The sequence below is a fragment of the Ammodytes marinus genome (genome assembly GCF_949987685.1).
Source record: "Ammodytes marinus genome assembly, chromosome: 8".
NCBI lineage: Eukaryota > Metazoa > Chordata > Actinopteri > Uranoscopiformes > Ammodytidae > Ammodytes > Ammodytes marinus.
The window spans coordinates 29260903-29275491 of NC_137212.1; the positions used below are offsets into that span (position 1 = coordinate 29260903).

At 40.0% G+C, this 14589-nt stretch overlaps 1 protein-coding gene across 1 annotated transcript; it reads right to left on the reverse strand.

The window, feature by feature from the left end:
- Nucleotides 1–3370: 3370 nt before the first annotated feature.
- Nucleotides 3371–9024, reverse strand: nmu (neuromedin U). The gene is made up of 9 exons (XM_080032460.1): nucleotides 8849–9024; nucleotides 7885–7940; nucleotides 7329–7376; nucleotides 7173–7226; nucleotides 7032–7061; nucleotides 6016–6093; nucleotides 5258–5311; nucleotides 4022–4064; nucleotides 3371–3504 (listed from the first exon to the last, which is right to left on the reverse strand). Exons 1-8 carry the CDS (start codon nucleotides 8994–8996, stop codon nucleotides 4029–4031), a joined length of 504 nt encoding a protein of 167 aa, XP_079888586.1. The 5' UTR covers nucleotides 8997–9024; the 3' UTR covers nucleotides 3371–3504; nucleotides 4022–4028.
- Nucleotides 9025–14589: the final 5565 nt, after the last annotated feature.

Sequence of the window (14589 nt, forward strand, 5' to 3'; positions counted from 1 at the left end):
GAGCCCAACACAGCACTCAAGCCTGCTCAGTGGGAGCTCATCCACATGCTGGTCAGGGTAACCTGTGGATTGGAAAGTCAGTCACACGGCAGGCTACCTGGTAGGCCTGGTGATTAGTAATCTGTGATTTGGATCATTTTACAGCGATAATAGGCTACATGTCAAATGAGACTAAACGACTTGTAGGCTACATGGAAAATTCCATAGGACTACCCCCAAATAGCCTATAAAAACACTATGGTCGGACTTCTTTTTTCTAAAACACGTCTATTAAGATTTTCAAAGACGAAAAACATCATCTTCTTAAATCCTATTTGGAAGATAATTGTAGGCCTATTGCTTTTTAGGTTATATGTAGCCTATTGTTATGATAGGCTTCGTCTACCATTTAGCAAAATATAAATGTTTATGTTGTTTGTGTAGCCTAGGCCTATTATTTTGGCTATATTTGTAATCATTGGAAACGCAACTTGATCTTGAACATTGTGTTGAACATAGCCTGTGTTTTTCAACAGTGCATATCTCTCTCTCTCTCTCTCTCTCTCTCTCTCTCTCTCTCTCTCTCTCTCTCTCTCTCTGTCTCTCTCTCTCTCGTTATGGACCGGTGTCTTTAGGCTTGACATCAGATTGTTTCTCCATCTTCGGCGTGGTGCTCGTCACCATGGCAACAGACAAAATAGCAACAGCTGCAATACCATTTTTGACCACATCGATGAAGCCAGAGGAACTGTTTCGACATGAAGGTGTGTGAGAGAGATAGGCCCTATGACATAGGCTAAGTAGCCTATATTACATTACATTACATTTTATTTAGCTTTATCCAAAGCGACTTCCATTAAGTGCATTCATCTCGCACTATTAGGCCTAGGCTATAGGCCTATATAGCTTCAAATAAACCAAACTACAAAGTGACACACTTAAGTGCTAGGCTACATGCCATGGAGATGTAACAAGTGCAAATTAATATTATTATTATTATTTTTTGTCAAAGTGCAGTCTGAAGAGATGTGTTTTAAGGCTGCGGTGGCAGATGTGTAAACTATCAGCTGATCTGATCTCCATTTTGGAGCCAAGACAGCAAACAGTAGTGGTTTAGTCGAGTGATTAGGTGACCCTCGGAGTGAGGGAGCAGCCAGCAGATTGGCAAATGCAGAGCGTAGTGGACGAGCTGGGGTGTAAGGTTTGACCATGTCCTGGTTGTAGGCTGCTGATCCGTTCACTGCACGGTACCATAGTACCAGTACCTTGAAGCGGATGTGGGCAGCTATGGTAGCCAGTGAAGGGAGCGGAGGAGTGGTGTAGTGTGAGAGAACTTTGGTAAGTTGAAGACTAGTCGAGCTGCTGCATTCTGAATGAGCTGCAGTGGACGGATGGCACATGCAGGCAGACCAGCCAGACGGGAGTTGCAGTAGTCTAGGCGTGAGATGACAAGTGCCTGGACCAGAACCAGCACCGCCTTCTGGGGTAGAAGGGGAAGGATCCTTCTGATGTTGTACAGTGTGTATCTGCACGATCGGATTGTTGCAGCAATGTTAGCAGTGAGGGCGAGTTGGTTATTGAGTGTCACGCCCAGGCTCTTAGCAGTCATGGTAGGGACTACCACAGAGTTGTCAATGGTGATAGTAAGGTCAAGGGTGGGAGTGCATCTACCTGGGAGGAAAAGCAGTTTGGTCTTGTCAAGGTTGAGTTTCAAGTGGTGTGTGGACATCCACTGAGAGATGTCAGTCAGACAGGCACTGCTACCTGTGTTTCAGTCTTGAGAAAGGAGAGAATTAGTTGATTATCATCTGCGTAGCTGTAGTAGGAAAAGCCATGTGAGTGAATAACAGAACCCAGAGAGTTGGTGTACAGAGAAAAGAGGAGAGGTCCCAGGACGGAACCTTGAGGGACCCCAGTTGTGGCATGTATTATCATGTATTTAATTGGTATGTGTTCTTATCTCTAATTCGTCCAAAGTATTTACGTGGTATGAGTCACACTGACTGAGTGCTCACAGGAACAGTTTGGAAGTTGCCTCACATTATTGAGTCCCACTTATATTGGTTTATTGACTTGACCAGAGATCTTGTGTTGAATGTGATGCTACACACATTCTGTTGTAAAAATGAAAGGCTCTCCAGCTCATTCAAATGTACAATGAAAACACTTCACAAAATTCATAGGACTCAATTCTCATAATATGCTGATATTCTCTCTCAAACCTTTCTGTACCCATTTGGATTTTTCTTTGTTTAAATATCTGTCATCTTTTTGCAGATAAATGTGAATGTCAGGGTTGTACATTGTCACGTTGCTATCACAACTATCACACAATCATTTGATGAATGTCCTCCACCTCACCATGAACACATTCATCTGGGATTCATCTTCTTATCCTGCATCATTTAAATGGCTAATGGAAAACTATTTGGATTTATTTTGAAAAATCAATGTTCCTACATGTGTTTCTTCCTACATTATATTTGATTGTGTGAATACAGATTCCCCAATACTTTTAAGTTAGTTTGAAACTTTGAAAGAGTAATTAAGTTAAATGGGCTATATAGAAAATAACTATATTGTCAGTCACGTCATTTTCATTGCAGCCATTCTACATCGCTGGTTAACTGTTTAATGTCTAGTCTTAAATCTTGATGTATTTTCTGTTTTTTCTGTCTCTTTAATGCAATTTCTAACATCTAATCTTCATGCTTTGTATGGCCCTGTAAAGCACTTTGAATGGCCTTGTGTCTGAATTGTGCTATAGAAATACACTTGCCTTGCCTTGCATGTCAATATAATAGAACCCCCTTGGAGCCTTACTGAGGTATCTTAAGTTTTAACTGGCTGACAATGGTGACATCTACTGTTGATAACAGTAATTACATATTCAAGGGGGAGGAAAAATAACTAAAGAAAATGGATAAATAAAAATATATAAACTAAAACTAAGGAGAATGGAAATAACTAAATAATTCCCAGAGTTATCTACATAATATTCTTAATATCCATGCATGAATTTCTTCCTTTTCCTTTTCGCAGCTTTGTTCAGTGTGTTATGGATTCTTACTTTATGGTTATTTTTTATTATGAATGACAGGACAACGAGAGACTAAAATATGAAGTTCTCATTTGATCTTAATTATGATTCTTTAACAATGCACCTGTTAAATAAATGCTTTTATTATATGGTTGAAATATGCGTGTTTTAATTTCAGCAAACGTGTTTACCTTTGTACATATCTGCCTTCATACATGCATACATTACCTGATTCTCTAAAGATTTCATATTCATAATGTGTGAACAAATTAATCAATCAAATGACACGCATATACACAAAATAAAATCTGGACAAATGAATGGTATTTTAATTGTTTTTTTTTGTGTACACATTCAGACATCACTGTACAGCAGTTGCAATGGGCTGTGGTTGAAGTCCGGATGGCTGGGTCATGATGTAGCGGCTGCAGGTTCTCGGGGACGTCTGTGTTGGGCCTGTACGCGAAGCTTCAGAGGTAGAGACACTATACCACACATCAAAAATACACATGATAAGATGATGAATACAAGGACACACACTTCTCTGACATAGTAATGAACCATATAAATGTGTTTTTTTGGGCAGCATATAGGTTAATATAATCCTTAATCCTCATAAGGAAATCTATCAAACGAATATATGGAAGGATTTCTTCATTAAAGAGAAATCCAGGTGTGTTCCATGTTTTTTTTTTTAAATGGACGTAATGAAATAATCATAAAGTTACTGTTGGTAAAAAAAAAAAACAGTCTCCAGTCTTTTGGACCATGGTGAATATTAACGTTATGTTTTTGATGCATTATTGTATCTACTATACATTGGAAGGTTGAATCAAAATAACAAATTTTGACCTGAGAAAAAAAATTAAACAGTTATTCCAAGTTCCCCTTGACCCCTCTGATCAATTTCAAACAGTGACTTAATCTTTTCGATTTGTCATTGTAACCTGCAGTCTAATTCAAGATTTGAGTGTGAGCAAAATGTGTAATTAAGACTATTACCTTCCATTTACTCATACTCTAAGGACCGTCTTCCATTCCGTGGCTGTGGATGCAAATCAAATGTTATGGATAGGGCTGTCAAATTAACGTGTTAATTTCGATTAATTAATCACAGAAAAATTAACGCGATTAAAAAAATTAACGCAGATTAATCGCACTTCTATAATGCCCTTTGACCCGGTGCAAAAGTGGTGCGCAGCTGCACCTGTAGCTTACAGACACGGCCCGCACGGGTAAAAGGGAGAAAAGTAAAGAGAGAAGCAGGGGAAAGGGGCCGAGGGCTCTATGGACGGTTTATGGGATGCTTCGGGCAAATAAGCATGAAGGTAGGAAGACATCTTACTTTATTCTCCGCAGTGTCTGTGCATTATTGATTTAGTGGGTGCAACAATGTAGGTTCAAAACAGTATCTCTCAATCTTCCTCTGTGTGTTTCAATTTTGTTTGCTAGCTGTCTCGTCTCCTGCATAAACGGACATCCGCCCCGTGTGTGTGTGTGTGTGTGTGTCAATATTTTTGCCTATGAGTACGACGATGGTGAATGAATCGGCATAGGCTATGCGCACCTGCAGTGCAGCGCTGTCTGTTGTGGGAGATGGAAAGTCGTCATTTAGTCTGCTTGTTTTTTTGAGAAAATTCGGCGCTAGTTCCTAATTTTATTTCATGTAGAAACCTGGCTGAGGGGAGGAGATAGAAGTTACGAGAGACGGAGAGAGAGAGAGAGAGAGAGAAACAAACTGTAGTAGGCTATACAGCTGTTTATAAACAGGCATACAAGTGTCATAAAAGTATGCGATTAATTTAGATGAATTAATCACATAGCCTGTAATTAGTTAGATTATTTTTTTTAATCGCTTGACAGCCCTAGTTATGGAATGTTCCCTCATATTACCTCGCAGATTAAAACACACAATGAAACCTTCCCTGCGTTCCAAATCACATACTCTTTCTTTTTACTACACTACATACTAAACGACCGAAGAGTTTAAGGGGCCACAGGAGAGAAAAAAAATCAGAAAAGCAAGATTTCTTTTCAGTATGTCGAGAAATGTCAAGAATAAAGATGAATACTCCAAAATGCTATTGGAGTTAGTGGGACATTAATGTATTTTCACTTCAGCATACTACAATTGACATGCATGGATTGGGACATCTTAAAATCTTTTTTCTGGCATACTAAATAGTATGGGAGTATGGGGATTTGAACGCAGGGATGGTATGGACAATGCGTTCATACCCGATAGAGAAAGTGACCTCTGCTCTGGATCCCCCCAGGTCCGTGGATATCTTCCTGCAGAGACAAAAAAAAGAAAATAATTGAACTTGAATAGAAGAATGTCCTTGTCTTAACTTGCCCTTCCCTTTCCCTCAGTGTTGCATGTGTGACTCTCCCTCTCTCCAGAGATACACAATCCCTCTGAGCACCCGATCTGTGAATGTCAGCGCTGGATAGCAATAAGGCATATACGTCCACCTGTCAGCATCATTATTTTTAGACCGTAATTACAGGCAGCTTGGGGAAAGAACAACTAATAATGTGGACTCCGCTCTTACAGAGAGAGTGAGGCGAGGCTGCCCCGATACCAAACAGCATTAACTGACATATGCTCAATGAGGGGGAAAAACATACGCTGTGGCAACAACTGCACAAAGTAGTACACACCTTTTCAACTTCAACATCTGCTACACACTCACACAATTCACAACTTTCATTTGTGCTGCAATCTTATCTTATCTTCTACATTATTTAGCTCCTTCTCTTTTTAAACCATTGAATACTTGTTGTAGTTGAAATGTCTTTACATTTCTCTAAGCCAGAAATGGTTCGAAATATGAATCTACAAAATAGGATTTCATATCAGTTTTGCAGCACTGATTGCACACAGTTGTGTTGTTTTTTTTAAATTTATCAATGAGTGGCTGGGAAATGATGTCGTTAAAGCAAAAAGAAAACAATAGAGTGAAAGGAAGAACTGACGTGGGGGGGATACATACGTGCATGGAGAAGAGTCCCTTCTCTCCTCTGGTATGGAGTTGAGAAAGTAGGTGCAGGAGTGGGTGCAACAGTGGGGTCTAACAAACACATAGGTACAGCCAGACACACAAACACACACACACATAAATAACACAGAGAGGATATAAACAACAAAGGAACGTGCAATTTAAGTGCTTCCTCTGTGCAGCTATTTCTTCAGTGCAACCTCGGCATCCGCTGTTGTTTTTAATCAACCCGACAATGTTCTAGCCTGGTCCTACCAGACCATCGTACTTCATTTCATTTGTACAGAAGGTCTGGAATTGCTCGATTGACAAACGTTGCCTCACTTGAAGGTGTTAGGCTGTTGAAGTTTAAAACTATTGGATCTGCCCAGTGCCACTCTGGATCTGCCAACCAATCGCATAATGTTTGGTCGTGACGTATGTCATGCGCCGTCTTCTGACTACAACTGAAACTCAACGTCATTGTTCTGAGCCACTCCCTCTGTTCGCTGATTGGACTGGCAGAAATCTGCCAGAGAAAACCCACAAATATACCTCAGGCCCAGACTGACTACTGAGGGGAAATGAAAATTGAGCGGAAGTATGTAGGCGGTGCCAAGCTACCGATGTTCAACATTATCCAAGAATCTCATGCAACCAAAACATAAAGCTGACTGTGGAACCGCGCTGTCGCCTTCATGTGCAAAACATTGTTGGTTTATGAGAAAAAGCAACTGACATGCAGAGTAGATAACCAGGGGTACGTGTGTGTGTGTGTGTGTGTGTGTGTGTGTGTGTGTGTGTGTGTGTGTGTGTGTGTGTGTGTGTGTGTGTGTGTGTGTGTTGTGTGTGTAAACTGTGTGGTCTTGAGTTATTAAATAAAAACTGCACATACATTACATTGCATTACATTCCAAAATAAAATATACAACCACACACAGACACCAAGAAACATGCCACATAATTCCATTATGTTTACTATTATGTCTTACCCTTTTAGGGAAAATAAGAGTAAAATAACTTGTTTTTACCCTTTTACTGTTTTCTCGCACTTTCAGCTCCTGAGAAGACGAGAAAAGTCTTTCAGTGGATGTCAATCAAACACCATTGACAGTCATTGTTACATCCGTCAACAAAAAACATTTGAAGGAGATTTTAAATACACGACACACCTTTGACTTCTGAACCAGCATCAAGACACAGAGTTCTCCTAAGACATCCGATTTCTAGAAAAATGTCCAGAAAAAAGGGGTGGGAAAAAATAATAAATGTACAAGCTTGTCATATGTGTGTCAACTAAAATAATACAAAGAGCAAGCCAGACTCACCCAAAGCTTCAGGTCAGCAAAGAGGTAGGATGAGCACAAAGCATCTATCTGCAAGGGCATCACAGTAAGATGAAGAACAGTCACACACACACACACACACACACACACACACACACACACACACACACACACACACACACACACACACACACACACACACACGTTGTGTTTTCATCACTCGCAAGGACATTACATAGATTTACATTCATTTCCTGAAGACTTGCCCTAACCAAAACCACTGCTTGCTTAACCCTTACTATAACCCTAACCTAAACCTAAAGTCTACCCTCACCTAAAAGCAAGTCTTTATCCTAAAATGTCATTGTTGCATTAAGGGGACTTCAATTGTGTCCCCAAAAGGAAGGTACGTCCCCACAATATCACTGTGTAAACAGAAACATGTCCCCACAACATGAGTAATACCAGCACACACACACAAACACACACACACACACACACACACACACACACACACACACACACACACACACACACACACACACACACACACACAGGGAGGATACAGAACAAATACAGGATAACAAGTGCTGCGTACCTGGCTGAGGAGCTGCCTCTGATCTGTCGTGGCTTGCTGAAGTTCTGCTGGAGCACCTTTGGTTTCATACAAAAAACACTAAAATTCAAGTTTAACATTATCCAGTTAGTACACTCTTCCTCACATGGTTGATGTGGGGTGAGTCAAAGCTTCACTGTAGAACATATAGGGGAGTTGTTGCTCGTAACATGTCGTTGGGAGATAAAGAATCTTTCTGATGGTGCAGCATCTCTTTGAATGTTTAAGCGTTAAAGCTTCTTTGATAACATGGCCGTCAATCTACTAAATCTTCGCTTATCTCAATCGTTTGTGAATGTATGTCATGGATGGATAGATGGATGGATAGATTGATGGATGGTTAGATGGATGGATACATTTTTTTTACGTGAATCAAGAGAGTTATCCAGAATTTAGATTTTGATCAGTAGCATACAGCCGTTCCGAAAAGTCTTTCATCTATCTATCTATCTATCTATCTATCTATCTATCTATCTATCTATCTATCTATCTATCTATCTATCTATCTATCTATCTATCTATCTATCTATGAATTCCTATTTAAAAAAAGTGTTCCACTGTAGGCCTTTAACTAAAAACGAAATAACTTGTGAATAGCACTTATTTGCTATATAAATGTATCAATGTTTGAATGCTATTATTTGAATTGTTGAAGATTTAGAAGAGTTTCTTAGATTCGTTTTGGTCTCTCCACATCCATGTATGCTGTCCTATATAGGCTATTGCAATAATTGTAAATGACTTTGAAGTAGGCTAGCCTACATGCGACTTGTATGAAAGGTGCCATATAAATACATGTTGATTGATTGATTTACACCTTCATCCCTTTCATGAAAAAGGTCAGATGTTAGGCTATTACACAGTGCAAGACTTTTAGAGAGTTTGATATCAGGAATAAACAATGAGATGAGATTGAAATGGGGATAAAGTGCAATGGCTGACTTACTTTTGCAGACTGGGACGGTGAGGATGAGCAGGGCTGCCATGGTGATGCTGGCCGTGCTGAGGGGACTCATGTTGAGTTTGTGCAGGCTGCTGCTGGCGGCTCCTCGGTGCGCAGGCTGGCTCTGGGTCTGGAAGGTCCTCATCCCCATCTCTCTCTCTCTCTCTCCCTCTCTCTCTCTCTCTCTCTTTGGCCCTTTAACTAAGAACTTTTTTTCACTTTTTTTGTCTTTTTTCCCCCCTTGGTCCTGTCCGTTTGACTTCTTGCTCTGTCTGTCTGAGTGTTTCGGTCTCACGTTAGACAAATATGAAGGCTCGTGTCAGACACAACACACCCCCTCGCGCGCTGACACTTGCGTCATTCAGTGGAGCTCCGGCGCGCGTAAAAAGTTCCTTTCGGTGATCAACAAGTTGGCTGAAGGTTAGGTTTTCACGGCGGTAAGCTAAAGATAAATTAACAAACAAATGAACAAAAAATTAAATAAATAAAGCTGTTATCCTTGTATTTTATTTAGAACGAATAAGGTCCATTTGGTGCAAACAGTCCTGTATTATTCTGTCTGTTGCTATTGGACATCCTCAAAGTAAAATATCTCTTTTTTTATGAACGTTCACCAATATGTAACTTCATATGCTCCATTGCTTCACTACTTTACTATTAACATGAAAGTAGGAAGTATATGTGCACACATACACCATTCACAACCAATTTTAGATTTAAACTTTGTGAGGCAAGGTGGGTTTATTGATCAACTACATGGTAACTTAATGCATTACATAATGTAAGACATAAAAAGGCAACTATATAGACAAAATAAAAAAACAGCATAGATAGCATTTTAAAAACAGTGGAATAGAATAGAACTTAATTTGCAGAAATACGGTGCAGTGCAATTTATGAACAAATATCCTGAATGTTATTTACAAAAATATCTCTCTCTTAAATAATAATTGGAATAGTCAGATCTGAGATCTGGACTAATCTGATCCACTTTCTTTCTTTCTTTCTTTCTTTCTTTCTTTCTTTCTTTCTTTCTTTCTTTCTTTCTTTCTTTTCATGTGGTCCTTAAGGAAACATTTCTGCAGCTTTATTAACATAGGTTCATGATAAGCCTTCCCTGCCCAATGAGGACCCAATAATCCAATACAAAATGGTCTTAAAGTTACTGATGATCACCCATCAACAGCAGAGGCAAAAGCTCAAGTCACGTATATAGGTTTGTTGTGTATTGTGTATTATGATTGCTTACTTCAGTAAAGAGATTATTTTGTATAATTGTAGGAAATGTGTCTTCATTTTGATCTTGTATCCAGCTTTTTTATGCATTCACATCACACCATTATACTTGCATTGAAATCTCCTTCATCATTTGAAAAAGACTCATTATGGCTCATTACTAAATTACCTTTTCTCATCAAGGTAATGTCTCGGTCTTTGTGTGAAGCCGCGCTCAGTGTAATTCATTTTGATCTGTTAGGAATAAACCAGAAGACATAATAACATATTAAAATAAAAAAATACAAGCCCATGATGAAGAGGAGTTAATATTGCAAAGGAAAGATGCAGTTTGCTTTGGCTGTTAGTTTAATGTGTGTGTGGTACAGAGAGGGAGTTTGGATTCAGTAGAGAGGGGGATGTGGCAGAGGAGGATTTATTCTGTTCATTTAGATATTCCATAAGGATTTTTCTTTTTTTCAGTGTGTCTTGTTTTACTCTTTAGAGGCGTATGTTTGAGTAAAATGAACATTTTGGTTTTATAATATAAACTACTGTCAACATTTCTATTAAATTCACAATACAAATATTGTCATTTGGAGCATTTTCAATAAGTAATGTAGCTATAAAGATTTAAGAAGATTCCAGACTGGTCTCTTAATTGTTTCCTTAATTGTTCATGAATTTGTTTTAAACAATGCACAAATAAAATATGTATTTATTCATTTATAAGGCAGATAACTTGGTAAAGAAGAGACACACACACAAACACGCAACAGTTCTGACCTCATGAGAGCTTCATCTCCTGAAATCTGATGGGACTATTGTTTGAGAGCACGGGCAGCAACACATGGAGTGCACTTGGTAATTGAGCAATTCCGGGGAGTCATCACACTCATCCCCACCCTTGTCCTCCTCCTACTCTAATCTCCCCGTTCCCTGTTAATCAATGATGGTCAGCAGGGCACGCATACAAACAGATGCCTGGCTTTTTGCAGCTTTGGCATTGGAGCATTTAAAGGTGGAGTCAGTGCATCTGGAGAACGATCGTTGTCAATATCACCTCATAATCCGCTACCTGGAGAAAAATACAATTCTGCGTTAATACACTGTAAACGGGCATGTTGCTATAGCTACGGTGGTCCCCTTTGTTTGTTTACATACCCTTTGTTAACATACCATTACCATAGCCTATAGGCTGTGTATTACAAGGCCACCGTATTTTTTAATGGCTCAATATAGGCCCCTGATCTTTGAAGGCCCCGAATAATGTTATTTAAAAATAAATAAAAAATAACTGACCAGTCACTAAAAAGTTTTGGAATCTATAGACAAACATAGTTTTTACACAGTTGTATTGTAAGACCGCCTCTCAGGGGGCCTATCAAACCTCTCAGCCCCAGAGCCTTATGGCAGGTTAAGGTGGGCCTGACTGTATCACCAGCTTTTTTTTCCAGCACACACACAGTATGGACAGAACGTGATTTTAACAACAAGCGTTGTTTAAGTGAAAAGACAGCGTTTGTTTGTTGCTACGTCAGTGTTGCTTCCGTAGTGAGACAGACCTGATGTGTTCCCGGTCTCCTGAGAGGTCCTTAGGCTATATAATGTGACCTTTGATTCGTTTTTGTTTATAGGGAGGTTCACTGGCATTTGCTAATGCTGGGGCTAATTGGTTTGTAGGTACCAAAGGTAATGAGTGAAGGTTACTGTGTATGATTCACACACCTGGAAAGCCACTACATGGATTAGTCCTTATTGTGCCCTCACTCATTTCCCCATAGACAATCTACATAGCCCTGCACCACCGCCTAACTACTTCCGCACAATTTCAATTTCACTTGAGCTGGATGTCGATTCAGGGGTTGCAGCCTACGTAGGCTGCATTTGAAGGCCGATTGCGTCATAGCGGCGCGCAAAGGCTTGCAAGGCTCTTTCATATGCGGCCGAGAAATGCAGCCTTCGTTTCACGGTTTTGAAGCCTGCAACAGATAGATCCTTCGCGGCCCAACATATCCCAAGATTCATTGCGTTTTTTCAGAGATGGCATAAAATAAGATAAAAAATAACAAAACAGCAACGTGTTGCTCCATCTTCTTAACTTTTATCTTCCTTTCTTTTTTCTTGTACTTTTTTTTCTTTTCATCTGGTAGGCAACTTCTTTTTCTTTTTTCCTCTGTTGACAAGGCTGTCTCCGTTGGCAGCAATCAGGGTTGCTAGGCAGCACAGGAGCGACGAGTCGTCACACAAGGTAACGGCTTGTTACGCAAACCGGAAATGCTCGTAAACAGAGACCTGCGGAGACCGTCTCGTTTAACAACGCTCGTTCGGCCCTGGTTCGGCCTTCGAATCGTCCTTCACAGGCTATAGCCTTCATAGACCACGTAGACTGCATCCTTCCAAGGACCCGGTCTCTGGATTGAGATCCAGCTTTGGTATTCATGGGGTGAATCTCAATTCAGGGGTCGCAGCCTAGGAAGGCTGCATTTGAAGACCGATTGCGTCATAGCGGCCCGCAAAGGCTTGTTCCATTTGGAAGGCTCCTTCATATGCGGCCGAGAAATGCAGCCTTCGTTTCACGGTTTTGAAGGGTCCAACAGATGTATCCTTTGCGGCCCAACATATCCCAAGATTCATTGCGTTTTTTTCATAAAACAAAATAAAATAAAAAATAACAAAACAGCAACGTGTTGCTCCATCTTTATCTTTCTTTCTTTTTTTCTTGTCTTTTCTTTTATTTCTTCTTGTACTTTTTTTTCTTTTCGTCTAGTAGGCAACTTCTTTTTCTTTTTTCATCCATTGACAAGGCTGTTTCTGTTGGCAGCAATCAGGGTTGCTAGGCAGCACAGGAGCGGCGAGTCGTCACGCAAGGTAACGGCTTGTTAGGCAAACCGGAAATGCTCGTAAACGGAGACCTACGGAGACAGTCTCGTTTAACAACGCTCGTTCGGCCTTCAAATCGGCCTTTGCAGGCTATGGCCTTCATAGACCGCGTAGACCGCGTCCGTCTCTGGAATGGGATATAGCTAGTGATTCCTGCTCAAACAGATTTCTTGCGAGTGGCTGAGAACGATGACGTCGAAGTCGCGCACCAGTTTCAGTTGAAGTCAGAAGCCGACTCATGACATACGTCACGACCCGACGTTATGCAATTGGTTGGCCGATCCAGAGTGGTACTGGGCAGATCCAATCATTTTGAACTTCAACAGACAGCCGCCTCCAAGTGAGTGAACGTTTGCCAATAGAGCAGTTCCAGACCTTCTGTAGCTACAAATGAAATACGAATAAGTGCAATATTCTGGTAGGACCAGGCTACAATCTATGTAGGCCCTACATGCATCTGGGGGGAAAATGGGATTTTAAACATGCTTTTTTAAATTTCTATTAGGTCAGCCTTATGTTTAACTGACAGATTTGAGCATGCTTTCTGATTTCTCATAAAAACTATCCAGTAAATCTTGAATATATACTGTAAGTGTCAAAAGTTTTTCTTTAAGCACTGTGCTGCTGCGCGTCATGATTGAAAGACAGAGTCAGATCCATCCAAACACATCCGTCCCTTGTGTTCATCTGCATCGCTTCTTTGACTGATATTCTTGATTGGAAACGAGGAAAAAGCAGAAAACCAATTAACAAAGTCCCATCATCCTACAGTGACCGTTGGCTGAACTTTTAGCATATGACATCATGCCTCTGAGTCTATTGTTTTTTTTTCTCCAAAATTGTAGAAATCATGAAAACCAATCGTTTGTAATGAGCTCACCCGGAACCATTTTTTTAAGTGCATCATTACTAATGGAGTAAGGGATCCCTCTGCCAGGACGGACATACTGCAATAGATGTCGTAAGTAGAGAAAATCAAAAAGGAGTCAATATAGGAGACCTTGCACTCCAAACACCTTCTTTAACAGATCACCATATGTGCAGCATGTGACTCACAAAGTCCTGCTGAGAACAACCGTGTCCTCCAAGGAAGAAGAGGTAGAAACTCCTTTGCTCACACTGCTTCAACCTTTTCACAAAACTCCCAACGACAAATTATTAACAACAAAAACTCTGGATTGACTGGTTAGTTCTGGGTGGAAACTTTGTGGTGTTGTTGTGACGCACTGCAATATTATTTTAAGCTCACTGAAACAGCTATGTGCAATTTCATCTGTTAGTCATGAAAGAGAGAAAGGAATCAGCCAAACTTATCTATTTATTTGTATATATAATTTCCTCTTTAATACATATTTCAACACAAAGAACTCTTATTTTTATAGTTAAGAGATGTAATAGATTATGTGTGTGTGTGTGTGTGTGTGTGTGTGTGTGTGTGTGTGTGTGTGTGTTGATACAGATGGTACCAAGTCATAACTAAAATAAGAAAGAAAGTATGCATATAGAATTTCAAGTTAATCACTAAGCGCAATTTACAGTAATTAGGATGCATTATAGAAAATGTATAGAAAAAAAATGATTTAATAGTTTTACATATTAAAACTGGAACCATGTCTCAGCTTTTGTTCTCATCAGACACAGTTGAC

Coding starts and splice junctions, on each gene's coding strand:
- nmu (XM_080032460.1), bottom strand. CDS start 8,996: ATGGGGATGAGGACCTTCCAGACCCAGAGCCAGCCTGCGCACCGAGGA. Junction 7,941..8,848: donor CACCGTCCCAGTCTGCAAAA/GTAAGTCAGCCA, acceptor ATGAAACCAAAG/GTGCTCCAGCAGAACTTCAG. Junction 7,227..7,328: donor TTGCTGACCTGAAGCTTTGG/GTGAGTCTGGCT, acceptor ACATTTTTCTAG/AAATCGGATGTCTTAGGAGA.